General features: G+C 39.0%; 1 protein-coding gene across 1 annotated transcript in view; it reads right to left on the bottom strand.

The window, feature by feature from the left end:
* tp53bp2a (tumor protein p53 binding protein, 2a) overlaps positions 1-26,653 on the bottom strand; it is a 75,858-nt gene that overhangs the window by 30,260 nt on the left and 18,945 nt on the right. The window contains exons 3-9 of the mRNA XM_062058074.1: positions 14,210-14,357; positions 13,457-13,570; positions 9,874-9,944; positions 7,990-8,091; positions 3,856-4,030; positions 2,823-3,004; positions 2,582-2,746 (exon numbers count right to left, since the gene is read on the bottom strand). Of these exons, the coding sequence (XP_061914058.1) occupies positions 2,582-2,746; positions 2,823-3,004; positions 3,856-4,030; positions 7,990-8,091; positions 9,874-9,944; positions 13,457-13,570; positions 14,210-14,357 (957 nt within the window). The remainder of the gene's footprint in view (positions 1-2,581; positions 2,747-2,822; positions 3,005-3,855; positions 4,031-7,989; positions 8,092-9,873; positions 9,945-13,456; positions 13,571-14,209; positions 14,358-26,653) is intronic.

The raw sequence follows: 26,653 nt of genomic DNA, 5'->3' as shown, positions 1-26,653 counted from the left end.
AGTTAGGACACACCTTCTCATTTCAATGCGTTTTCTTTATTTTCATGACTATTTACATTGTAGATTGTCACTGAAGGCATCAAAAGTAGGACACCTGTGAAGTGGAAACCATTTCAGGTGACTTCCTCTTGAAGCTTATCGAGAGAATGCCAAGAGTGTGCAAAGCAGTAATCAGAGCAAAGGGTGGCTATTTTGAAGAAACTAGAATATAAAACATGTTTTCAGTTATTTCACCTTTTTTTCTTAATTACATAACTCCACATGTGTTCATTCATAGTTTTGATGCCTTCAGTGACAAACTACAATGTAAATAGTCATGAAAATAAAGAAAACACGTTGAATGAGGAGAAGGTGTGTCCAAACTTTTGGCCTGTACTGTATATATTTAGAAAAATTGATTCTTTAAAAAAAAAAAAAAATTTTGTGAATGGATTTTTTTTTTGCGCCGTATTAGGCTAGGCCTGTTTTTAGATTTGGTGTACCATTAAGAAAAACAGGCGCTCTCGCTCTGTTCCTGTTTCTTTCAAGTGTGCTGCCTGCCTGAGGAGATAACATCTCCCTTGTCATTATGGCATGTCTGCTATGTCAGCCTGCACTTGTAAGTCTTCTCACATGTTACAGGAGCTGATTCTGCCAAATAAGACTCAAAATCGCACAACTCAGCAAACTGAGATCCAACACTATAACTGCAAAAGGAGCTCACGAGGTTTCCCCTGCAGGGTAAAGCAGAAAGTGCACGGAGCCTTGTATTGGCACTGGTCACCTCTGAGGGCATCTGAGGCCTTGGGCAGTTATATGTGAGGCATAGCACTCTAGCTAGCTTCTCACCCACTAGGGGGAGCTATATTCTAACCTACCGGGTATTCCAAAGTCGTGTATAAAGAGTATTGCCAACTAAAAAAACAGACGCCATGACTGCTACCAAGGACGTGTGCGGCTGTGCATGCAATTGCCGTCGTTTTGACGATAGTTTTTCTGATTATATAAACCAAAAATAATACGTCTATATAGTTCTAAACATACTCTAGCTTATAAACTTACCATAAAACATACTTTTATTTTGTGAAAGTAGAATGTTGCGACCACATTTGACACAATCTGCTGATAACATTCCTGCAGGATTTTGTGACCAGCAGGCACTCTAACACGCACCAGACAGCGCAATAAACGTAAAGAAATACACAGAACGAGCGAATAAAAATGTATGACGCTCATTTTGCCAAAATCTTCATTAGTTTTGGACCAACAATCACAAATTGTGACTTTTTGTGTGAAGTATGTCAACTGTGGTGGTTGCCACCAATGTATTTGTAATGTATCACTTATTATGTATTATTATAACTAGAGATGTCTGATAATGGCTTTTTTGCCGATATCCGATATTGTCCAACTCTTAATTACCGATTCCGATATCAACCGATACAGATGTATACAGTCGTGCAATTAACACATTATTATGCCTAATTTTGTTGTGATGCCCTGCTGGCTGCATTAAACAACGTAACAAGGTTTTCCAAAATAAATCAACTCAAGTTATGGAAAAAAATGCCAACATGGCACTGCCATATTTGTTATTGAAGTCACAAAGTGCATTATTTTTTTTAACATGCGAGAAGCCTCCATTTTACTAATGATTTCCAATGTTGCAAAAATGTGTAGGATAACAATTTAAATGCAATATTTCTGTCAACGAAGATTTGCGTCAGCCTTTGATAGTAGGCTAATAAAGCTAATATAGACACATCGTGTTGCCTTCATTGTAACACTTATACACTACCGTTCAAAAGTTTGGGGTCACATTGAAATGTCCTTATTTTTGAAGGAAAAGCACTGTACTTTTCAATGAAGATAACTTTAAACTAGTCTTAACTTTAAAGAAATACACTCTATACATTGCTAATGTGGTAAATGACTATTCTAGCTGCAAATGTCTGGTTTTTGGTGCAATATCTACATAGGTGTATAGAGGCCCATTTCCAGCAACTATCACTCCAGTGTTCTAATGGTACAATGTGTTTGCTCATTGGCTCAGAAGGCTAATTGATGATTAGAAAACCCTTGTGCAATCATGTTCACACATCTGAAAACAGTTTAGCTCGTTACAGAAGCTACAAAAACCAGATCGAGTTTCTGGAGCATCACATTTGTGGGGTCAATTAAACGCTCAAAATGACCAGAAAAAGAGAACTTTCATCTGAAACTCGACAGTCTATTCTTGTTCTTAGAAATGAAGGCTATTCCACAAAATTGTTTGGGTGACCCCAAACTTTTGAACGGTAGTGTATAAGACTTTTAAAGTCATTTCGATAGCAGGCTAATATAGCTACTATAGACACCTACATCATGTGTTGCCTTCATTATAACACTTACATAAGGCTTCCAATATTTTGCGGCTCCAGACAGATTTCTTCTTTTGTATTTTTGGTCCAATATGGCTCTTTCAACAATTTGGGTTGCCGACCCCTGGTTTAGGAGATCGCCTGAAACCGAACTGGCCATACTCTTTATACACGACTCTGACCTTTTCCTATCTGTGGTCTGCAACAACGTTATGTGTCGAGAACATATGTGTAATTCTTACAGGCAAGTTCTCCTTCTGCTGCAGCGCTGCCTTCTTCTTCCACAGCCGATCACGCAGCTCGCCGATCCTCTTGTCCATGGCAGCCACCTCCATGTTGCGCTTGTTCAGGCTCTCTCTCTGGTGCTGCAGTTTAGAATTTTGGTCCTGGTTCAGCTTGTTCCTCATCTGCCAAGGAAAACCGAAAGATGACTCCCACTGGAAATAAGCTGCTTTATACGCAACGTGACTCAAAATGGCACACCTGTAACTCCTTGTAGAGGCGGTCAAGTTCAGCCACAGAGCCCTGGTTGTCGTGGAAGTTCTCCATTTTGCCATTTTTCAACAATTCCAGCTGCCGGTTAAGATCCTCCACCTTGGTGGCAGCCATCACCAGCTCTCGCTGCTTCTGCTGGAAGAGGTTGTTCATCTGCTCAATCTCCTCCACTGCAGGTGAAGAGAAGGGTGGGGAAGATGGCGACATTAGAATGTTGTGAAATAATATATATTATATAGTACATTATATAGCTTCAGTAATGTTTTATAGTACAATAATCATTTATAATTGAACGGAAATGTTAATAAAAAAAATACTAGGAGTGTCCCCATACCACTTTTTCACTTCCGATAGGTGACCGACGCCTTGTGCTTCTCTGACCGTTCATGAGTGACTATATCCATTCGGCCACCGTGTTATGGGTTATAGATAAACCTATGGATAACGGAGACATATATAATAGTCTCCTTTTCACGTGAGAGGACTCTAAAGGCAGTGCCTTTAAGGCACGCCCCCAATATTGTTTGTCCGGCTGGAAATTTTGGATATTACAACTTGCCGTAGTTTTGAAGCAATGCATGATGGGAATCCGGATGTTGTGTGTCAGTGTATTAACGTGCCGGCTGGAATAAACACACGCTGAGAAATAGCTACGTGCCTGCCTACTTTATGGGTTATAGATAATAGATAAACCTATGTGTAATATTCTTAGGTAATACGATCTCCGAGCGGTCCCTGAAGTATACACGGGCAAACAGCTTGGGCCTTAAGAGGTTAATTAATAGTATTTTCCCAATTTGATGCAATATCCACTTTGCAAGTATTGCAAGTTGCCCTTTAGTCTTTCTTTCTCGTAAATAATTCTAACGTCTGTGCTGCAGACATCATGCGTGTATCGATAAGAAATTTGTTTACAAAACTGTAAAATGATTCCAAGTAATCAAAACCCTGGGAGTTTTCAATTCCCATCCCTTATTGTAACCCCTTTCAGCAGTACATTTTCCCAACGGGAGGATCTTACCCAGTTTGCCATTGCTGAGGCGTTTCTGCTCCACTTGTCCCTTGAGGGCTCGGACCTTTTTGAGCCGACTCTCCTGGTTGTCGATGTTGTCGCGGAGACGCTGGAGCTTCTCCTGCTCAGACGCCTGATGCTGCTGACGCTGCTCCTGCTGCTTCAGGTAGCGCAGTCGCTGCTCCTGGTGGAAGAAGAAGAAACCCAAAAAGATTCTGAAAAAACTTGCATTTTTGCAGCAGATTCCTAAAAAAAACTCTAGAGCACTGTCATATCGATGATATTTGACTAAGCTTTTATGCAGTAGGTCCTTAAAAACTACACAGCACATCATAGTATAGAGGAACTTGGACAAGTGTAAACATATTGCTTATGTTTTAATTTATAACTTAGTCAATTTAACCATTGTGTGGTGTTCGGGTCTGTGGGACCCGTTTTAATTTTTTATTAAAAGAAAAATGATACAATTAATTAATTTTTCAAACTGAGATTCACTGACTTTGGCTCATTTTCTGTGAAGAACATATATCAGAATACATATTTAATGACCACACACACCATACACCCCCCCTACACATTTCTATTACATATAAGATGTCCGGGTCCACTGGACCTGGGGCTAATAGAAGTGTGGAAATTGATGTTCTGTGTACCACACACACACACACACACACACACACACACACACACACACACACACACACACACACACACACACACACACACACACACACACACACACACACACACACACACACACACACACACACACACACACACACACACAGCAGGCCTAGACAGGAGGAGGACAGAGTGTAGGTACACAGAACATCAGAGGGTCAAATGTGCGAGAAAATGAGAGCAGACAGTGTTGACAAACAATGTTGCAACCTTGTGTGGGAACCGCAGGTGCAGAAACACAAAAGAAGAATCCCTGTGGGATGCAGAAACTGGGAGATAAATTTTCTGTGCAACGTTCATATTGTTGTTACTCAGCCAGCGTTTGTGGGTCTGATGGACCCGTTGCATTTTGATGTTTATTGGGATAAGGTAAACATCTATTCAGTATTTTAACATAAAAGTGTTTGATTGTGAGGCATTAAAAGCCACAAAATGCAACGGGTCCATGAGACCCACAAACGCTGGCTGAGTAACAACAATATGAACATTACACAAGGGTTAAAAAGTTGACGTTTTAACCTCCTGAGAGTCTGCGTCCTCTGGAGTACACACTTTTGTGTTTTGCATAACAGGGCTGTTTCCCCCCCCTCCCCCCACAACTTGTAACAATGACATAAAAACACATGTCCACTACAGAGGACACCAGTTCCTACGAATATACAACATAGGAATATTGTAATAGTGAAGATAGAAGTCCGGGCCCCCCGGTTTTACAGTCGCTATATGGAAATACAGATATTAGACTTAGACTTAGACAAACTTTAATGATCCACAAGGGAAATTGCTCAACACAGTAGCTCAGTTACAATGATGGAAAGTGTAAGGATGGAAACTTGGAATTGAATGGTATCTTCCCAACAGGACACAGGTGAAATCAGGTACTTAAAATGTCCCAGGCTTCTCAAATTTTAAACAATTCACCTGCAGCCACCATTTCCCCATTATTGCACTTTCACTTGTTACTGATAAGCCACAAACAAGCAAAAATGGACAAAAGAAAGTCATACCTCATGGAAATATCAGGTTCAAAGCCATGGCAAGTTTAGTAACTAAGAATGGTATTAGGTATATTGTAAAACTTACAAACGTTGCTTGGAGTTATGAATGAAGAATCCATACGAGCAGAAAACGCTATGGATGATTAGAAGACAGGACGGCCCTAATAGTGTCAAAGCGCTTTGAGTACCTTAAAGGTACAAGTATATATACCGGTACTGTATATATATATGTATATATACATATATAAATATATATATTATATATATATATGTATATATACATATATAAATATATATATATATATATATATATATATATATATATATATATATATATATATATATATATATATATATATATATATATATATATATATATATATATATATATATATATATATACACACACTACCGTTCAAAAGTTTGGGGTCACCCAAACAATTTTGTGGAATAGCCTTCATTTCTAAGAACAAGAATAGACTGTCGAGTTTCAGATGAAAGTTCTCTTTTTCTGGCCATTTTGAGCGTTTAATTGACACCACAAATGTGATGCTCCAGAAACTCAATCTGCTCAAAGGAAGGTCAGTTTTGTAGCTTCTCTAACGAGCTAAACTGTTTTCAGATGTGTGAACATGATTGCACAAGGGTTTTCTAATCATCAATTAGCCTTCTGAGCCAATGAGCAAACACATTGTACCATTAGAACACTGGAGTGATAGTTGCTGGAAATGGGCCTCTATACACCTATGTAGATATTGCACCAAAACCCAGACATTTGCAGCTAGAATAGTCATTTACCACATTAGCAATGTATAGAGTGTATTTCTTTAAAGTTAAGACTAGTTTAAAGTTATCTTCATTGGAAAGTACAGTGCTTTTCCTTCAAAAATAAGGACATTTCAATGTGACCCCAAAATTTCGAACGGTAGTGTATATATATATATATATATATATATATATATATATATATATATATATATATATACACATATACACACACACACACAAGTACACACTTGTGTTTTGCAAAACAGGGCTGTTTCCCCCCCAAAACTTGTAACACTGACATAAAAACACATGTCCACTACAGAGGACACCAGTTCCTAGGAATATAAAAAATAGGAATATTGTATTAGTGAAGGGAGAAGTCCGGTCCCCCGGTCTTACAGTCGCTATCTGGAAATGCGGATATTGAATGGTATCTTCCCAGGACACAGGTGAAATCAGGTCCTTAAAATGTCCCAGGCTTCTTAAATTTTAAACAATTCACCTGCAACCACCATTTCGCCATTATTGCACTTTACCTTGTTATTGATAAGCCACAAGCGAGCAGAAATGGACAACAGAAAGTCTACCTTATGGAAATATCAGGTTCAAAGCCATGGCAAGTTTAGTAACTAAACATGGTTTTAGTTATATTGTAAAACTTACAAACGTTGCTTGTCGTTATGAATGAAGAATCCATACTACCGTATTTTTCGGACTATAAGTCGCAGTTTTTTTTTTTCATAGTTTGGCCGGGGATGCGACTTATACTCAGGAGCGACTTATGTGTGACATTATTAACACATTACCGTAAAATATCAAATAATATTATTTAGCTCATTCACGTAAGAGACTAGACGTATAAGATTTCATGGGATTTAGCGATTAGGAGTGACAGATTGTTTGGTAAACGTATAGCATGTTCTACATGTTATAGTTATTTGAATGACTCTTACCATAATATGTTACGTTAACATACCAGGCACGTTCTCAGTTGGTTATTTATGCCTCATGTAACGTACACTTATTCAGCCTGTTGTTCACTATTCTTTATTTATTTTAAATTGCCTTTCAAATGTCTATTCTTGGTGTTGGGTTTTATCAAATAAATTTCCCCAAAAAAAGCGACTTATACTCCAGTGCGACTTATATATCTTTTTTTCCTTCTTTATTATGCATTTTCAGCCGGTGCGACTTATACTCCGGAGCGACTTATAGTCCAAAAAATACGGTAGTAGAAAACGCTATAGATGATTAGAAGACGGGACGGCACTAATAGTGTCACATGTCCACTACAGAGGACACCAGTTCCTAGGAATATACAAAATAAGAATATTGTATTAGTGAAGGGAGAAGTCCGGTCCTCCGGTCTTACAGTCGCTATCTGAAAATCTGGAAGTCCCGACAGGACACAGATAAAATCAGGTCCTTAAAATGTCCCAGACTTCTCAAATTTTAAACAATACACCTGCAGTCACCATTTCACCATTATTGCACCTCTATCTCTTGACAATTTGAGGCATTTTCTTTTAACGCTTCCCTCCTTTAATCTCCTTTGAATATTTTTCCATCCACTCGATGTTACTTTTATCACCACCACCACCACTTAAGCTCTTCATCCTCTACATCCTATCATCTCGACCAGCTCCTGTCTGGACTTTCATCTTCCTCCTGTCTCACTCTCTCTCTCTCTCTGTACCTTGGAAGCCAGGAGTTGTTGTTGAGCTTCAATCTGCTGCTGCTGCCTGGCAGCCATCTCCTGTAGCTCCGCCAAAGTCATGTCCATTCTGGGTGCCGCCACCTGGACGGGTATGCGATGGACAAAATGAGTCATAACCGAGTCATACACGAACATACAAAAAATGCATTCACTAAATCTCAACTATGTAAATGCACAATCAGGTCTTTGTATACTATGCATAGCCTGTAAAAAAAACAAACTAATTTGCATTTCTATACTGTGGAGAGGAAGCTGAACTGAATTAATTGGTTCCCTTCTTGTGCAGTATAGGGGAACAAGATAATGGGTCACATACTTTATGTTACCATAACACAACACAACAGAAAAGTCATCAAAGGTCTAATTAGGCAGTGGGGCTTATGTGGTTTTAATGAGGGACAGAGGACTAGTGGTATTCTTTAAGGGTGGCCAAAAATATCACTTCATTGATTTAAGAATGTAGTGAATTGTGTGCAATTGATTGTTGTTTAATTGAGGAAATGGGGCGCTCCACTTGGCTGTAACCAGCAGAGGCCCTTTCGATTCAGTCTAATTTCATGTTCAATAATGCTCTGGCATGGAAATAGGAGGTGAGAACATTCAATTCACATTCCAATTTTCACAATAGCAGATTGAAATACAATAGTGCCACAGGAGATTTAAGGTACCGTATTTTCCGGACCATAGGGCGCACCGGATTATAAGGCGCACTGCCGATGAATGGTCTATTTTCCAGCTTTTTTCATATATAAGGTTTATAAGGCGCATTAAAGGAGTCATATTATTGTTATTTTTTTCCCAAATTGAAAACACTTCCTTGTGGTCTACATAACATGTAATGGTGGTTCTTCGCTCAAAATGTTGCACGGATTATGTTTAACAGATCATCTTCAAGCAGCTTTCTGACAGTCGCTTCCTGATGCGCTGTTTTGTGGGCGGTCTTATTTACGTGGCTCACCGTCAACTTTGTTGTAGCGGTGTAGCGTGCAAGGACGGGAGTTGTAGAAGTGTCAAAGGATGGCGCTAACTGTTTTAATGACATTCAGACTTTACTTAAGTCAATAACGGAGCAGCATCTCCTCATCCGGAAACAACAACAACAACCCGTGAAAAACCGTCCGACCGGAACTCTCTAATACCTAAAGTTCCTTGGGTGAATAATGTAAATTGACAACACCGGTATGTTTTAGCACTTTCATGGTGAGTTTACTGACAGATATAAGTAAGAACTTTACACTACTTTATATTAGAAATGGCAACAGCGGAGGATGAATGTCCCATAACAAGAAGATAGACAAAAAAGGAAGCTTATCGACTACAAAGGCGGACGTGCACAATTTTTCAGGATTTATGCAGATCCCAGATACCGATCAGCAGGTACCAGAAGGTAAGAAAAGTTGCTTTTGTATAATATTGCGAAACAAAACGCCAGATAATATGTCTTACCTTATACACACACCATAATAACACTCATATGTTGAAGCACAGTACAATCCATCAAGCGGTGCGGCTTCATAGCTTACCAAAGTCGTACTAAAACATTTTGATAGATTTTTCAGCGCCGTGTGTAAAGTTCTATATTTTCAATGGAACATATAAAATGTTGGTGTTGTTTACTTGAGTCATATTGTTATCATGTTGCAGTCTACACGTGTCTCTTATGTTTGACTGCCATTTACTGGTCACACTTATCATTACACCATGTACCAAATAAAATTGCTTTGAGGTCGGTAAGCAAAACCAGAATTATTCCGTACATTAGGCGCACCGGGTTATAAGGCGCAATGTCGATTTTTGAGGGGAAAAAATGATTTTAAGTGCGCCTTATAGTCTGGAAAATACGGTACTCTTTAAAGTACTCACCCCATTCTCCATTCTTCTGTCTGGTGGACCCTTCACCCCATTCCTCTTTGGCTCTGAGCCTCTGGACACACCTAAGGGAGCAAGGCGGTACAAGACCCGATCAGACATGGCGCGGAGTAGCAAACAAACTTGACTGCTCCCCTTTACGTGCCGCTATGACAGTCTCTATCAAACATGGCCACAAAGTGACGCCTGTTTCTGCTCTCTCACAGGTGCTGCAGTAGCGGATACACATCAGTGTAATGGAAGTCAAAGGCTCCTCTGGGAAACAACACCATTCTTTGTGCCTCCTTGCAATAATAATCTCAGGATTTGGCTTCATACATAACCAAGCACCGTGTGGGAGGGTCCCGCAAGCGTACGCCCGCCTACATTAATCTGTGACTGAACAGGCTACTATTGCAGTTCAGAGCCCATAAAGCCCTGCCCCGTGACCAAAGCCCTTTAGCTTGTATAATGGGGTTAGACGACCCTTGGCCTGCAATTATGTGTGTTAAATAGGCAGATTGCTGAACAGAAGACAATGCATCAGTGAAAGATGAAATTTGAACTGATCTGGAAAGATGACACAAAAATAGGACACTCCATCAATGTGTATGTATGCACATAAAAGCCCAACTATAGGTTTCGACTGTAAGGTTATAGTCGGGGTAATCACGGTTCCACGATTAGTATGTATTGATTAATTTCACAAAATAAATGTACAAAATCGTGTACATTTCTTCGAGATTTTCATGGGTTACTGTCAGAAGAATCAAATACCATTATAAAAACAGTACAAAATAAATAAGCAAAAAGGTTTTATTAATAATAAATTAAATTATTAATTCGTAATTGTATTAATATAGAAAACTAAATAAAATGTTACTCATGTATGTATAAACTCAAGTGTTACTGTCATAAACTGCCTATCTATTCATTTTGTATGATCTATTTAATGTTGTATTAATAATAACTGCAATGTACATAATTACATGCAATGGTATAGTGCTTTTTGATGGTATTACAGACCGTAGATGGTGAAATCCCTAAATTCCTTGCAACAGCTGGTTGACAAATGTTGTTCTTAAACAATTTGCTCACGCATTTGTTCACAAAGTGGTGACCCTCGCCCTAGGTGTTCCTGAGCCCATGTGGTGATATCCTTTACACACTGATGTCAGTTTTTTTTGATGCAGCACAGCCTGAGGGATCGAAGGTCACGGGCATTCAATGTTGGTTTTCAGCCTTGCTGCTTATGTGTAGTGATTTCTCCAGATTCTCTGAACCTTTTGATGATATTACGGACGGTAGATGGTGAAATCCCTAAATTCCTTGCAATAGCTCGTTGAGAAATGTTGTTCTTAAACTGTTGGACAATTTGCTCACGCATTTGTTCACAAAGTGGTGACCCTCGCCCCATCCTTGTTTGTGAATGACTGAGCATTTCATGGAAGCTGCTTTTATACCCAATCATGGCACCCACCTGTTCCCAATTAGCCTGTTCACCTGTGGGATGTTCCAAATAAGTGTTTGATGAGAATTCCTCAACTTTCCCAGTCTTTTTTGCCACTTGTGCCGGCTTTTTTGAAACATGTTGCAGGCATCAAATTCCAAATGAGCTAATATTTGCAAAAAAAATTAAGTTTTCCAGTTCGAATGTTAAGAATCTTGTCTTTGCAGTCTATTCAATTGAATATAGGTTGAAAAGGATTTGTGAATCATTGTATTCTGTTTTTAATTACCATTTACACAACGTGCCGACTTCACTGGTTTTGGGTTTTGTAAGTGAGATGCACTGACTTGGACTGACTTGAAATGTCTCATACAGCTTACAGCACTCTACCATACATCCAGTGTAACTTTATGGTGTTGAGTTGGATCATCGCAAAATTTGGTACACACTTTTAGGAGCCTAACAAGAACATGTGTGTCAAATTCAAATTGCCCATAAATCATCAACTATTTGTCTCATGATATGTAAAGTTATAAAAATTGAGAATAACTGTATTACATGTATGCAAGCATGTCATCCACAGCCTTTTGTACACAACCTTTACAGAAACAATTAAGACACCCCAAAGTGATTAGTTCACAGCGCTACATGAGAAGCAAATAATCACTTTGTAAAATAACATAATATGCATTAGTGCAAAGTAAAAACAGAGAGGTGAGCGTACTGTGAGAAAAAGGAGAGAGGGTAAGATAACACGAAGGGAAAACAAGCGTCTAATCTCTAGGCCAGACTCAAGCTGTGAGGGGCAAAAGGGGCTTAGTTACGCAACTGAGACGCTGAGAGGATCGCACACCACCAGAAATACTTGCGTTTTCTGCGTTGTTAAGAAAAGAGAAAAGTAATAAGCTTATGACGACTTGACTGGAACACTTTGTGCTACGTGCACTGCGAAAACTGAAATCTAAGTAAGATTAAATATCTCAAATTAGGGTGATATTTGCTTATTTTCTGTCTGATAAGATCATTCTTCTCACTAAGCAGATTCTATGTTAGAGTGTTTTACTTGTTTTAAGTGTTTTGGTCCTAAATTATCTCAGTAGGATATTACAGCTTGTTGCTGAGATTTGATGACCTACACTACCGTTCAAAAGTTTGGGGTCACATTGAAATGTCCTTATTTTTGAAGGAAAAGCACTGTACTTTTCAATGAAGATAACTTTAAACTAGTCTTAACTTTAAAGAAATACACTCTATACATTGCTAATGTGGTAAATGACTATTCTAGCTGCAAATGTCTGGTTTTTGGTGCAATATCTACATAGGTGTATAGAGGCCCATTTCCAGCAACTATTGCTCCAGTGTTCTAATGGTACAATGTGTTTGCTCATTGGCTCAGAAGGCTAATTGATGATTAGAAAACCCTTGTGCAATCATGTTCACACATCTGAAAACAGTTTAGCTCGTTACAGAAGCTACAAAACTGACCTTCCTTTGAGCAGATTGAGTTTCTGGAGCATCACATTTGTGGGGTCAATTAAACGCTCGAAATGGCCAGAAAAAGAGAACTTTCATCTGAAACTCGACAGTCTATTCTTGTTCTTAGAAATGAAGGCTATTCCACAAAATTGTTTTGGTGACCCCAAACTTTTGAACGGTAGTGTATATTGAGTAAAACATGCTTGAAACTAGAATATCAACTGATGCAAAGCTGTGTCATCTACACTCACAAGTATAAAACTACTTTTTTAAAGTAACAATTTCTTACTTCAAGCATAAAAAAAAAAATCATGATGCCGAGCGCATATCATTATGTCAAGATAATGGCACTGGCATTTACTTAATTTTGGAATATTTTTCAACATAATGAGCAAAACGGTCTCTTTTTTTTTCTACCAAGAAAAGTGCACTTGTTATTAGTGAGAATATACTTATTTTAACGTATTTTTGGGTTCATTGAGGTTAGCCAATTTTACTTGTTTTGGAACATCTTGACAAGCCGAATTTTCTTGTTCTATTGGCAGATAATTTTGCTTAGTTCAAATAAAATACCCCTAATTTTTGTATTTTTTTTCTTGTTTTTGAACACTGACTTTTTGCAGTGTGGTAACGTGCGGTGGTTGGTGTGGCACATTCACATTTCCCACTCACCTGAATCCCTGCTTGGGGCTCGGCTGTGGCGCAGAAAGAAGCGCACCTCAGGCCTGTGTTGTCCCCATCGCTGGAGCACATCCAGCATCCTCTCGCCGTCCCCTACAGCTCGCTCTGTGGAATCAAAGTGGAGTTTTTGCTTAAGATCCCAGTAAACCTCATTCTAACATTGTCATCAGCGTACACTTTCATCTGAATGACCTCCGTATTCTCGCTGATTTAGAGCCAAACTACTCATTATATAGTCAGGAAACAATTTATTCAACCTGTTCCATCATATAAATGGACTTGCACGTTCGCAGTCAAGCAGACGTCAATGGATTATTATCATAAAAAGGGGGCTTACAAGCCATACATATTTAAAAAGAGAGTCTGCGACGTGAAAAAGGCTTTCCAGGACCGCCCCTTCACGGTACTTGTGCGAGTACTCAAACATAATAATTGGTACTTTTCTTCACTGTAGTAGGCAGCGTCGCCGTGGAAACAGACGCTGCTCCCTCCTTGAGTTCCCAATGTGAACGCTTCCTGAATCTCAGAAATGGATGCTAGACGGGCCTGGGTGCTTGAGTTTGTCACCGGGATTACGGGCTCAATTTGCATTTGAGACCGTCAAGAGGCCTTGGAAAATAAATTGCCATGCAAGTTAAAACAGCTAATCTCCATTTTGGCTCCATTTCAGAAAAGCTATATCCCTCCAGTATCAACTTCTAAAAGCTATTTTCTTTGGACGAGATCACGTCAAGAGCCGCTCACCAGATCCACGCCACATTTCTGACAGGTGGCAGTCGGCCTCTCCTGGCTCCTTGCACAGGTCCACCACGTCTCGGCATAGCGTTTCCTGGGTGATGGGAACCTCAGTAAAGTGTTGGTCGTTGTTACTGAGGTAAACTGTCAGGAACATCTGCGGGGGAAATACAATAAACAAGTTCAGTGATGATAATAACAACAACAGAGATGTTCGAGGTAGGAGAGCCGAGAGGACAAGATAATTCCCTGTAATTACCATCCTGTTTCCGAGCGGTTGTGTGTGCGTTTCACTGATAATAGTATCAGTAGGCCGGGCTTACATTCCTGTGTGTCAACACAGAAATCAGAGGCCAGCTCCCAGAATTCCATTGCGCCCGGTGCCATGTATCTGCTAACTTGTGTTGTCACCACTGTGCCGATCCTCCCGCCCCTGAGATCTTCTCAACACAATAAATACAAAACTAGGTATACCAACTATATCATTGAAGATAGTGATCCACGTTTCCCCTCCACAGCCCTGATAGAAATGGAATGTGAGAAAATAAACTTATTGTCTGGCAAGTTATGTTTTTTTCCCCCACTCGGCAGCACTCACACTGCAAAAACTGAAATCTAAGTAGGTAAATATCTCAAATAAGGGTGATATTTGCTTGTTTTCTGTCTGATAAGATAATTCTTCTCACTAAGCAGATTTTATGTTAGAGTGTTTCACTTGTTTTAAGGGGTTTGGTCCTAAATGATCTCAGTAAGATATTACAGCTCGTTGCTGAGATTTTATGACCTATATTGAGTAAAACAAGCTTGAAACTAGAATATCAACTGATGCAAAGCTGTGTCATCAACACTCACAAGTATAAAACTACTTTTTTTAAAGGAATAATTTCTTATTTTAAGCATGGAAAAAAAATTGTGACTTTGACACAATTGTGTCTCATAATTAAAACAGATGACAGCCAAATGGACTTTGCTGTTCTATTTTCAATGAAACAATAGAAAATACGTACTCATATAGTAGTACAGTTGGCACAGTACAGTAAACGGACAGTTAATATTTAAACATTTAACATGTGACATTTCTAACTATTTTGAACAGAAATAGTTCATGCACACTCAGATTAATTTTTCAGAATTACAATTAAACATTTTTTGGCCGGGGGCCGGGCTGTATATATGCGCACTAATTGACTGAAAGAGCACGCACTTGGCGCGATGATGTCATGTTATCAATGGGAAAATGCATTTTTAGACCATATGATTTGCCTGAGCGGCTAGTAGACCCCGAGAGTAACAAGCGGTTGCCTTGTTGCCTTTCCATTAAGAACAATAAATGTGTTTTTAGTATACGTTTGCTGGTTTCAAGAAATGTAATATCTAGTGCATATCATTATGTAAAAATAATGGCACTAGCATTTACTTAATTTAAGAATATTTTTCAACATATTAAGCAAAGGTCTCTTTTTTTTCTACCAAAAAAGTGCACTTGTTATTAGTGAGAATACACTTATTTTAAGGTATTTTTGGGTTCATTGAAGTTAGCTAATTTGACTTGTTTTGGAAAGTCTTGACAAGGCAAATTTTCTTGTTCTATTGGCAGATAATTTTGCTTAGTTCAAATAAAATACCCCTAATTTTTGTTTTTGAACACTGACTTTTTGCAGTGCACAACTGTTATGGTAATGGTAGGTTTTTCCACTTCTAAAATGCATAGGGCAGAAAAGTAGGCACAAAACTAACACTGGAGGAGAACAGGAGACTCCTGTATTCAGTTTTTGTTTGCAATAAGACGACAAAATGTATGCAGTCAGAGATTGAACAAAAGGTTCTCCTGTGGTTACTTTTCACCCACGGTAAAAAGAGACACATTTACCAATGGCGAGACTCGTGTTGTCCCGATACTAATATTACCTTATTTCGATACTTTTCGGTACTTTTCTAAACAAAGGGGACCACAAAAAATTGCATTATTGGCTTTATTTTAACAAAAAAATCTTACGGTACATTAAACATATGTTTCTTATTGCAAGTTTGTCCTTAAATAAAATAGTGAACATACAAGACAACTTGTCTTTTATTAGTAAGTAAGCAAACAAAGGCTCCTAAGTTAGCTGCTGACATATGCAGTAACATATTGTGTCATTTTCCATTCTATTATTTTGTCAAAATTATTAAGGACAAGTGGCAGAAAATTAATTATTTCTCTACTTTGCGTATCAAAACACGTATTGGTATGTCAGACTTAGCCTTGTCTTGGTTTAACTCTTATCTTACTGACAGGATGCAGTGCGTCTCCCATAACAATGTGACCTCGGACTATGTCAAGGTAACGTGCGGAGTTCCCCAGGGTTCGGTTCTTGGCCCTGCACTCTTTAGTATTTACATGCTGCCGCTGGGTGACATCATACGCAAGTACGGTGTTAGCTTTCACTGTTATGCTGATGACACTCAACTCTACATGCCCCTAAAGCTGACCAACACGCCGGACTGTAGTCAGCTGGAGGCGTGTCTTAATGAAATTAAACAATGGATGTCCGCTAACTTTTTGCAACTCAACGCTAAGAAAACGGAAATGCTGATTATCGGTCCTGCTAGACACCAACATCTATTTAATAATACCACCTTAACATTTGACAACCAAACAATTAAACAAGGAGACTCGGTAAAGAATCTGGGTATTATCTTCGACCCAACTCTCTCGTTTGAGTCACACATTAAGAGTGTTACTAAAACGGCCTTCTTTCATCTCCGTAATATCGCTAAAATTCGTTCCATCTTGTCCACTAGCGACGCTGAGATCATTATTCATGCGTTCGTTACGTCTCGTCTCGATTACTGTAACGTATTATTTTCGGGCCTCCCTATGTCTAGCATTAAAAGATTACAGATGGTACAAAATGCGGCTGCAAGGCTTTTGACAAAAACAAGAAAGTTTGATCATATTACGCCTATACTGGCTCACTTGCACTGGCTTCCTGTGCACTTAAGATGCGACTTTAAGGTTTTACTACTTACGTATAAAATATTACACGGTTTAGCTCCAGCCTATCTCGCCGATTGTATTGTACCATATGTCCCGACAAGAAATCTGCGTTCAAAGAACTCCGGCTTATTAGTGATTCCCAGAGCCAAAAAAAAGTCTGCGGGCTATAGAGCGTTTTCTATTCGGGCTCCAGTACTCTGGAATGCCCTCCCGGTAACAGTTAGAGATGCTACCTCAGTAGAAGCATTTAAGTCCCATCTTAAAACTCATTTGTATAATCTAGCCTTTAAATAGACCCCCCCTTTTTTAGACCAGTTGATCTGCCGTTTCTTTTCTTCTCTCCTCTTCTCCCCTGTCCCTTGCGAGGGGGAGTCGCATAGGTCCGGTGGCCATGGATGAAGTGCTGGCTGTCCAGAGCCGGGACCCCGGGTGGACCACTAGCCTGTGCATCGGTTGGGGACATCTCTGCGCTGCTGACCCGTCTCCGCTCGGGATGGTTTCCTGTTGGCCCCGCTGTGGACTGGACTCCCGCTGATGTGTTGGATCCACTGTGGACTGGACTTTCACAATGTTATGTCAGACCCACTCGACATCCGTTGCTTTCGGTCTCCCCTAGAGGGGGGGGGGTTACCCACATATGCGGTCCTCTCCAAGGTTTCTCATAGTCATTCACCGACGTCCCACTGGGGTGAGTTTTTCCTTGCCCGTATGTGGGCTCTGTACCGAGGATTTCGTTGTGGCTTGTACAGCCCTTTGAGACACTTGTGATTTAGGGCTATATAAATAAACATTGATTGATTGATTGATACTTGTTCATTTACTGTTAATATTTGCTAACTTTCTCTTTTCACATGTTCTATCTACACTTCTGTTAAAGTGCAATAATCACTTATTGTTCTGTTGTTTGATACTTTACATTAGTTTTGGATGATACCACAAATTTGGGTATCAATATGATACCAAGTCGTTACAGGATCATACATTGGTCATAGTCAAAGTCCTCATGTGTCCAGGGATATATTTCCTGAGTTTATAAATATAATATACATTTAAAAAAACGAAAGAATATGTTGTGATGCCAAAAAATGCCGACTTAATCATAGTAGTATCAACTAGATACGCTACTGTACTTGGTATCATTACAGTGGATGTTAGGTGTAGATCCACCTATGGCGTTTGTTTACATTTTAACGCCGGTGAGCTACGGTGTGTAGTGAAGCATGTTTAGCTATTCCTCGTCCTGCAGGGACGATACTTGTAAGAAACTGGCGGACCGGTACTTTTCAGAGACGGTATAGTACCGAATATGATTCATTAGTATCGCGGTACTATACTAATACCGGTATACCGTACAACCCTAGCGAGACTGAAGGCAAGCAAAAAAATGGAGCGCTGCAGCAATGTGAACAATCTGGCGTATAATGGAATATTATTTTACTTTTACTTTAATTAATGCACAATGTCAATGTAGATTATGCGCATTTATTAGGAAAAAGATCCAAGATATGGCAAACAGAAAAATCATTATTGCTACTATTTTCCAAAAAAATATGCATTGGGGATATGAAGTTTGTTTCATTAGATTACTAAATTAGCCGAACAAACTAATCGATGGATTACTCGATTACTAAAATAATTGATGGTATAGTGAGGCAATACAGATATCATACTTTTTTTTTTTTTTAAACTAGTCATTATTCAGGTCTAATTTTCTGCCTAAATGGGTTCCTTTGAATTTTTTATTTTTAATCTAATTGATTTATATAGCACTTAATCACAAGTGTCTCAAAGGGTTTCACACACTCACAACATCCACTGAACTAAACCCACGTCCGGGCAAGGAAAAACTCCAAAGACTCCAACTGGTGAAAAAGCAGAAACCTTGAGAAAGGACCGCAGTGTAGGAACCCCCCTTTCAGGGTGATCGGCTGCAATGGATGTCGAGTGAGTATAAATATTGAATCCTCAAATTAATAGATAATGCAGGATAATGCAAGCCAACAGATAGTCATAGAGGGATCTTCTTCCGGGCTAGGCCAGGTCCGTTACACACACATGAATTGATTAACGTGGACCCCGACTTAAACAAGTTGAAAAACTTATTCGGGTGTTAACATTTAGTGGTCAATTGTACGGAATATGTACTGTACTGTGCAATCTACTGATAAAAGTTTCAATCAATCAATCAATCAAAACACACACGTGTCTAAAGCAGTGCATGGAAGAGTGATCCACTCAGAGTCACAACTCGGGGGGAAAAAATTAATATACCAGCTACTGTATAAAGCCAAGGGAAAGTCAAACACAAATACAAATAGACGGAGTAGACATTGAAAGGGTAAAAGAAAACACATTTTGGGTGTAATAATAGATGACAAAATTAACTAGAAATCTCATGTAAAAAAAAAAAAAATACAACAAAGTAGCAAGAAACTCGTCAATAATAAACGAAGCAAAATATGTTCTAGACCAAAAATCACTTCATATTCTCTACTGCTCGGTAGTGTTATCATATCTGAGTTATTGTGCAGAAATATGGGGAAACAACTACACATGTGCGCTTCATTCACTAACGGTGTTACAAAAAAGATCAGTTAGAATAATACATAATGTTGGATATAGAGAACATACAAACCCTTTATTTATTGAATCCAACATATTGAAATTCAACGATTTGGTGCATTTGCAAACAGCTAAAATGATGTACAAAGCAAACTATAACCTGCTGTCCAAGAATGTACAACAATTCTTCTCAACAAAGGAGAAATACAACTTTAAAGGAAAATCTAATTGAAAACATTTGTACATCCGTATGTGGAATTAAATTATGGAATGGATGAAACCAAAAGGAACCAAACAAAGCACCAAAATGATCCAGTTTAAGAAACTGTTCAAACTACAAGTGTTCACAAAGTACAAAGAAGAACAATTATGATGAACATCTTGAATCTTTTTCTTTTGCGATAATAATTATTTATGTATTTAATATTTGTTTACTTACTATGGTATATTAATTATTTATTCGCTCTTCTGTTACAAATGAACAAGGAAATGGGATAAAATTGCTATGATATGAAAAGGGGTTGGATTAAATGAGCTCTGATTCTTCCTACTCCCTTTCGGACGTGCTGTAATGAAACAAGTGGAAATATGTGATGCGTTAGATTGTATCGTGTGCATGTTCCAAATAAACTGAAACTATCTGTGTTGGCCCTGTGATTAGGTGGCGACTTGTCCGGGGTGTACCCCGCCTTCCGCCCGAATGCAGCTGAGATAGGCTCCAGCACCCCCCGCCACTTCGAAAGGGACAAGCGGTAGAAAATGGATGGATGGATGAATGAAACTAAACTGCAGGCCTACAATACATACATTTGACATTGTATAAAAGGCTTTATCGACATGTGTGACTGTTATCATTGGCACGCACGGTATATTTACACAAAACGTGTATACACTCACTTCACCATATACTGTATTGCTGTAATTCATCAACACACGAGGACTTCACTGTTGTGCTGTCTCAACTATAAATGTACATCACTGCTTGTGCACTTTTAAATGGCTTTGTGCATTTATTTCTAGGTTAGACATCCAGACTGCCTTTAATGGTATCGTGCAATGCCAACAAAGCAAATCTAATCTAATCTAAATGCTTAAGAGGCTTTTGGGCCAACACTGGATGGAAAATGCTCTCGGGTGTAATCTGATCACACGGTAGGAGCGACAGCTTTGATAAGGCTCAAGTAAAAGCAGTGTTGTACCGTACCACACCGATGGTGACCTCAGATTGTTGCAGTAGAAGTAACATCATTAAAAGTGGAAAAGTTCATGTTCTCAAATCTCTACGACCAGGTCGCAGTGTTACATGTTTCTATTCTTGGCATGGTGTAGTGCCGCGAGGGGCCATGGTGGGAATATCAGGTCGACAAGGTCACAGATACAAAGGCTTTGTGGGAGTGGGTATGCAGAGCAGCTGAAGGCATTAACCAGAAACAAAAGTAATTGGCTGGCTATTATCATCTAAGACAAACCAAACAGTCCAGTGGCGATCAATTGAAGGCCCTGAGATTACGATGACCTGGATGAATGAGAACATTCATAGACATACACTACCGTTCAAAAGTTTGGGGTCACATTGAAATGTCATTATTTTTGAAGGAAAAGCACTGTATAGTCTTAACTTTAAAGAAATACACTCTATACATTGCTAATGTGGTAAATGACTATTCTAGCTGCAAATGTCTGGTTTTTGGTGCAATATCTACATAGGTGTATAGAGGCCCATTTCCAGCAACTATCACTCCAGTGTTCTAATGGTACAATGTGTTTGCTCATTGGCTCAGAAGGCTAATTGATGATTAGAAAACCCTTGTGCAATCATGTTCACACATCTGAAAACAGTTTAGCTCGTTACAGAAGCTACAAAACTGACCTTCCGTTGAGCAGATTGAGTTTCTGGATCATCACATTTGTGGGGTCAATTAAACGCTCCAAATGGCCAGAAAAAGAGAACTTTCATCTGAAACTCAACAGTCTATTCTTGTTCCTAGAAATGAAGGCTATTCCACAAAATTGTTTGGGTGACCCCAAACTTTTGAACGGTAGTGTAATTGGCTGGCTTTTTAAACAGTGTCGAAAAGAGAAACTGTGTTTAAAAGGGACCTCTGATGATTTTAATCGACATTTAAAACTCCTCCATGTGGTCTAGATAATATGTATTGGATATGCTTTGGTGTAAATTTAGCTTAAATGTTGCTCCACAATCACTTTTACAACCCGTCTGCAAAAAAGTCTGATTCTGGAGGCATTCCCAGACTGCAAATAAAACCACGCCCTACCCTCTCCAAAAGTATCATCATTTATCTTTTGAGAATAAACACAGTTTAAATATAAATATATCTTGAACTCATCATTTTTTCCAGTTCTAAGGAAAATAAAATTAATTGACATTATATAGATTCACTCGGTAACTTTTAAGTACACCTGAACACTCTCAGATCAATTTAAACGCTGCATAAAAAAAATAATGCTTTTAGCAACATTTATTGACATTGCATGTCGCACGTCGGTGGAATTACGCGATTAGATGAAAATAATATTTTATCATACTGTTTTTGTGTTTCTTCATAGCCTCAAGCAGAGTGTGGGTGCTTGACTTAATATAATAACATAGGCAGACTGCAAAATCTCGCTAACAGAGGCATCCAAAACTGGGTGCAAGCTCATGCCAAAATGCATTAGACCTATTATGCAAAACCAACTTTTCTCACTTTTTGGTACTTGTTTTTGTGATTTGGGATCTGCATACGTCCCGAAAATTGGAAATCAAACCATTGAGGCCAAGCGAAGATATTTAGAAAACAATCTTGCCTTCCTTCATACTTCCCTTCCTTCATACTTCCTCTAAACAAGTCGTTTGAAATTTGCCCGTTTGTGAAGTTTTTTCCCCATTGTTGACATCAGCGGATATTTCCATTTTTGGTAAGGTTTTACTTGATGAGTGTTGCACGAGTCCGCCATTGTAATCCAACGTTGTAGTCAATCAATTCTTCTTTTTGTCTATCCTCTTGTTATGGGGCAGACTGGCTCATACATGCACATGGATCCTCCGCTGTCATTTCTTATATAAAGGTTAGTAGAGTCCAAATGGAAGCATTAAAAACTATAACATGGCTGTAGGGCTGCAACTAACGACTGTTTTGATAGTCGACTAGTCATCGACCGTCTTAACAATTAGTCGATTAGTCTGATTATAAAGATTACACATTCAGTGGCTCCATTTTAGCCATCTGCTTTTGAATTCAGCTTGACATATTTTTAGGCATGTGCTTAGTAACATTAGATGACTAATTTGTTCATAAATATTTATTCATACTGCTGCTCATTCGGCTGTTACAACAATTTTAATCTTATGATACCGGTGCATTGGTGCCTAATGTTTGACGCTGCTTTAAAAAGTACCTGAATTGATTTAGACAAAAGTTTGGCCGGCGAACTTTGGCTAAAATCATAGTTAAATCAATTCTTCACAGAACTTTGTCTGACACTTCTTAGCTAGCAAGCAATCTTACCGAGTTAAGAACGCATCCTCCAGATGTCCAACATTCCTCCACTTCAAAGAATCCCGTATCACAGATTTAGTGTCAAAAAAACTACATCTGCTTTGCAAATTGAGCAAAGTATATATATAGTACGGGCCAAAAGTTTGGACACACCTTCTCATTCAATGTGTTTTCTTTATTTTCATGACTATTTACATGGTAGATTGTCACTGAAGGCATCAACACTATGAATGAAAAATACCTGAAAACATGTTTTATATTCTAGTTTCTTCAAAATAGCCACCCTTTGCGCTGATTACTTTTTCGCACACTCTTGACATTCTCTCGATGAGCTTCAAAAGGTAGTCCCCTGAAATGGTTTTCACTTTACAGGTGTGCTAGAAGCTCATCGAGAGAATGCCAAGAGTGTGCAAGGCAGTAATCAGATCAAAGGGTGGCTATTTTAAAGAAACTCCACATGTGTTCATTCATAGTTTTGATGCCTTCAGTGACAATCTACAATGTAAATAGTTATGAAAATAAAAGAAACGCATTGAATAAGGGAGAAGGTGTGTCCCAACTTTTGGCCTGTACTGTATATTTTTTTACATAAGTAGGAGGTAACATTCTAACACCTAAAATGTTTTCACCCGCGATGTTGGTGCTGACTCGCCTCCCTCCAGAAAAAAACGAGTGATGACATTACGACTATGTCGACAAATTTTATCATCCACATTTGTCGACAATGTCCACAAATCGTTGCACCCCTAAGTCGAAGTGGAGGCACGTAAATAAGACCGCCCACAAAATGGCGCATCCTGAAAAGACAGTCAGGTCAAAAAGTGGCTTGAAGATGGTCTGTAAAACCTAATGTATGCAACATTTTAACCAAAGAACCACCATTAGATGTTATGTAGACCAGTGTTTTTCAATCAGTGTGCCGTGAAATACAGTCTGGTGTGCCGTGGGAGATTATGTAATTTCACCTAATTGGGTTAAAAATATTTTTTGCACACAAGTAATTATAATCCGTAAATAATGTGCCGTTGTTTAATGTCTGCACTGTCTAGAGCTCAGCAGAGTAACCATGTAATACTCTTCCATATCAGTAGGTGGCAGCAGGTAGCTAATTGCGTTGTAGATGTCGGTAACATGTCGTGCCATGATCACAAAATGCAGACAACGGGAGGCAGCGTGCAGGTAAAAAGGTATCTTATGCTTAAACCAAAAATAAACAAAAGGCGAGTGCCGCTAAGAAAAGGCATTGAAGCTTAGGCATGGCTATGCAAAACAAAACTAAAACTGAACTGGCTGCAAAGTAAACAAAACACAAAATGCTGGACGACAGCAAAGACTTACAGTGTGTGGAGCAGAGACGGCGTCCACAAAGTACATCCGTACATGACATGACAATCAACAATGTCCCCACAAAGAAGGAAAGCGTACGCACAACTTAAATAGTCTTGATTGCGAAAACAAAGCAGGTGTGGAGTATAGCGCTTAAGAAAGACATGAAACTGCTACAGGAAAATACCAACAAAACAGGAAAAAACACCAAAATAGGAGCACAAGACAAGGACTAAAACACAACACACAGGAAAACACCAAAAAACTCTAAATAAGTCACATTGTGAGGTGACAGGTCGTGACAGTACACCTACTTTGAGACAAGAGATATAGATAGAGATAGTACTTTATTGATTCCTTCAGGAGAGTTCCCTCAGGGAAATTAAAATTCTAGCAGCCGTGTACAGAATTGAGATCAAATTTAAAGAGTAAAAAGTAAATGGAAACAAAATACAAAAATATTACAATAAGAATAAAAATGAAAAGCAACAATGACAATAATAATAATAATAAATGATAAATGGGTTATACTTGTATAGCGCTTTTCTACCTTCAAGGTACTCAAAGCGCTTTGACAGTATTTCCACATTCACCCATTCACACACACATTCACACACTGATGGCGGGAGCTGCCATGCAAGGCGCTAACCAGCAGCCATCAGGAGCAAGGGTGAAGTGTCTTGCCCAAGGACACAACGGACGTGACTAGGATAGTAGAAGGTGGGGATTGAACCCCAGTAACCAGCAACCCTCCGATTGCTGCCACGGCCACTCTACCAACTTCGCCACGCTGCCGCAGAATAAAAATATAACAGTAAAATAAGAATATAACAGGAGAAACTAGGCAGTAGTGACCATGTTATGAAAAAGTATTGCACTGTTATTGTTTTGCATCCCCTGTCATCCTAGTAACCCCCTCCCCCCAGAGAGGAGTTGTACAGTCTAATGGCGTGTGGGACAAAATAGTTTTTTAGTCTATTAGTCCTGCACTTGGGATGAAATGATGCATGCTTGGTTAGGGTTTAAATTCATATCCAACAATTGCGAGAACGACTTTTTATTGTCGTCAATATCGGCTACAGAGTTTCGTTTTTTAATGATTTCTGCTTGTGGTGCGCCTCAGGATTTTTTCAATGAAAAAAATGTGCCTTGGCTCAAAAAAGGTTGAAAAACACTGATGTAGACCACAAAAAAAAAAAAATCATAATATGACTTCTTTAGGATTTTACGGTTTGGCATTGTTTAACATGCGTAGCCAAGAAAAGACCAAATTCAAAAAGCAGCTTTTATCGAAGCCTTTTTTTCCTGCAGGGAAGGCGTCACGTTTTCTCTCCTTAGCAACACATCGAGTGATGCAAGACAGAAGGCTATGACACACAACCTGACTCAATTGCTCTGCTATATTAGGCTGTACATAAAAGCCCCCCATTGATAGTGTGAACCCGCAGTGAGTCATCATTGAGTAATATAACTAGTGGCGGAAAATATAAACAGCTCTCATTGTATCATTTTGTGTCATTGTATGCTACAAGAACATCATGCAAATCACAATAGTTGACAACAATGAATGACTTCCTGTGTTACGTGTTAATCAGTGCTCCAAACCAGCCGAGCAGCTGACATCATGCAAACTTCCCAGCAATGTAGGGCATTCAAATGAACCTTGTTAATATTTGGAGAGTGGAGGACAGACAACATAGCGAGGGGGCGGGGGAGTTAAGGGTAAGAGGTTGGAAAGGGTGGGCGCGCTTTGCTTGAAAGACAATTCTTAACATTCAAGGACAAACATTTCCTGGTGTCATGTAGGAGTGAATGTCTGACCCACTTTAGTAGTTTTTTTTAGGACATTGCAGGCACATGTACTATGTACATAGTCAAATAACACCTCCACCCATTTAAATATATGGCTTTCGGGAACAATCAAGATGCAGAAAAAAAAAGGACAGGCATAATATCAATATTGGTGCTCTATTATTGACTTTTTCCCACGTAACAGTATTAAGTCAGATCTACTTGCCTCAATTTAGGGTGGCCAATATTTCACGACAAGCACTAATAACGTGGAAGCACAAAAGCTTCCTGCTT

This window comes from Entelurus aequoreus, linkage group LG09 (assembly GCF_033978785.1).
Source record: "Entelurus aequoreus isolate RoL-2023_Sb linkage group LG09, RoL_Eaeq_v1.1, whole genome shotgun sequence".
Classification (NCBI taxonomy): Eukaryota; Metazoa; Chordata; class Actinopteri; order Syngnathiformes; family Syngnathidae; genus Entelurus; species Entelurus aequoreus.
The sequence above is the reverse complement of the archived record's forward strand: the minus strand, read 5'-3'. Positions and strand labels throughout refer to the sequence as shown.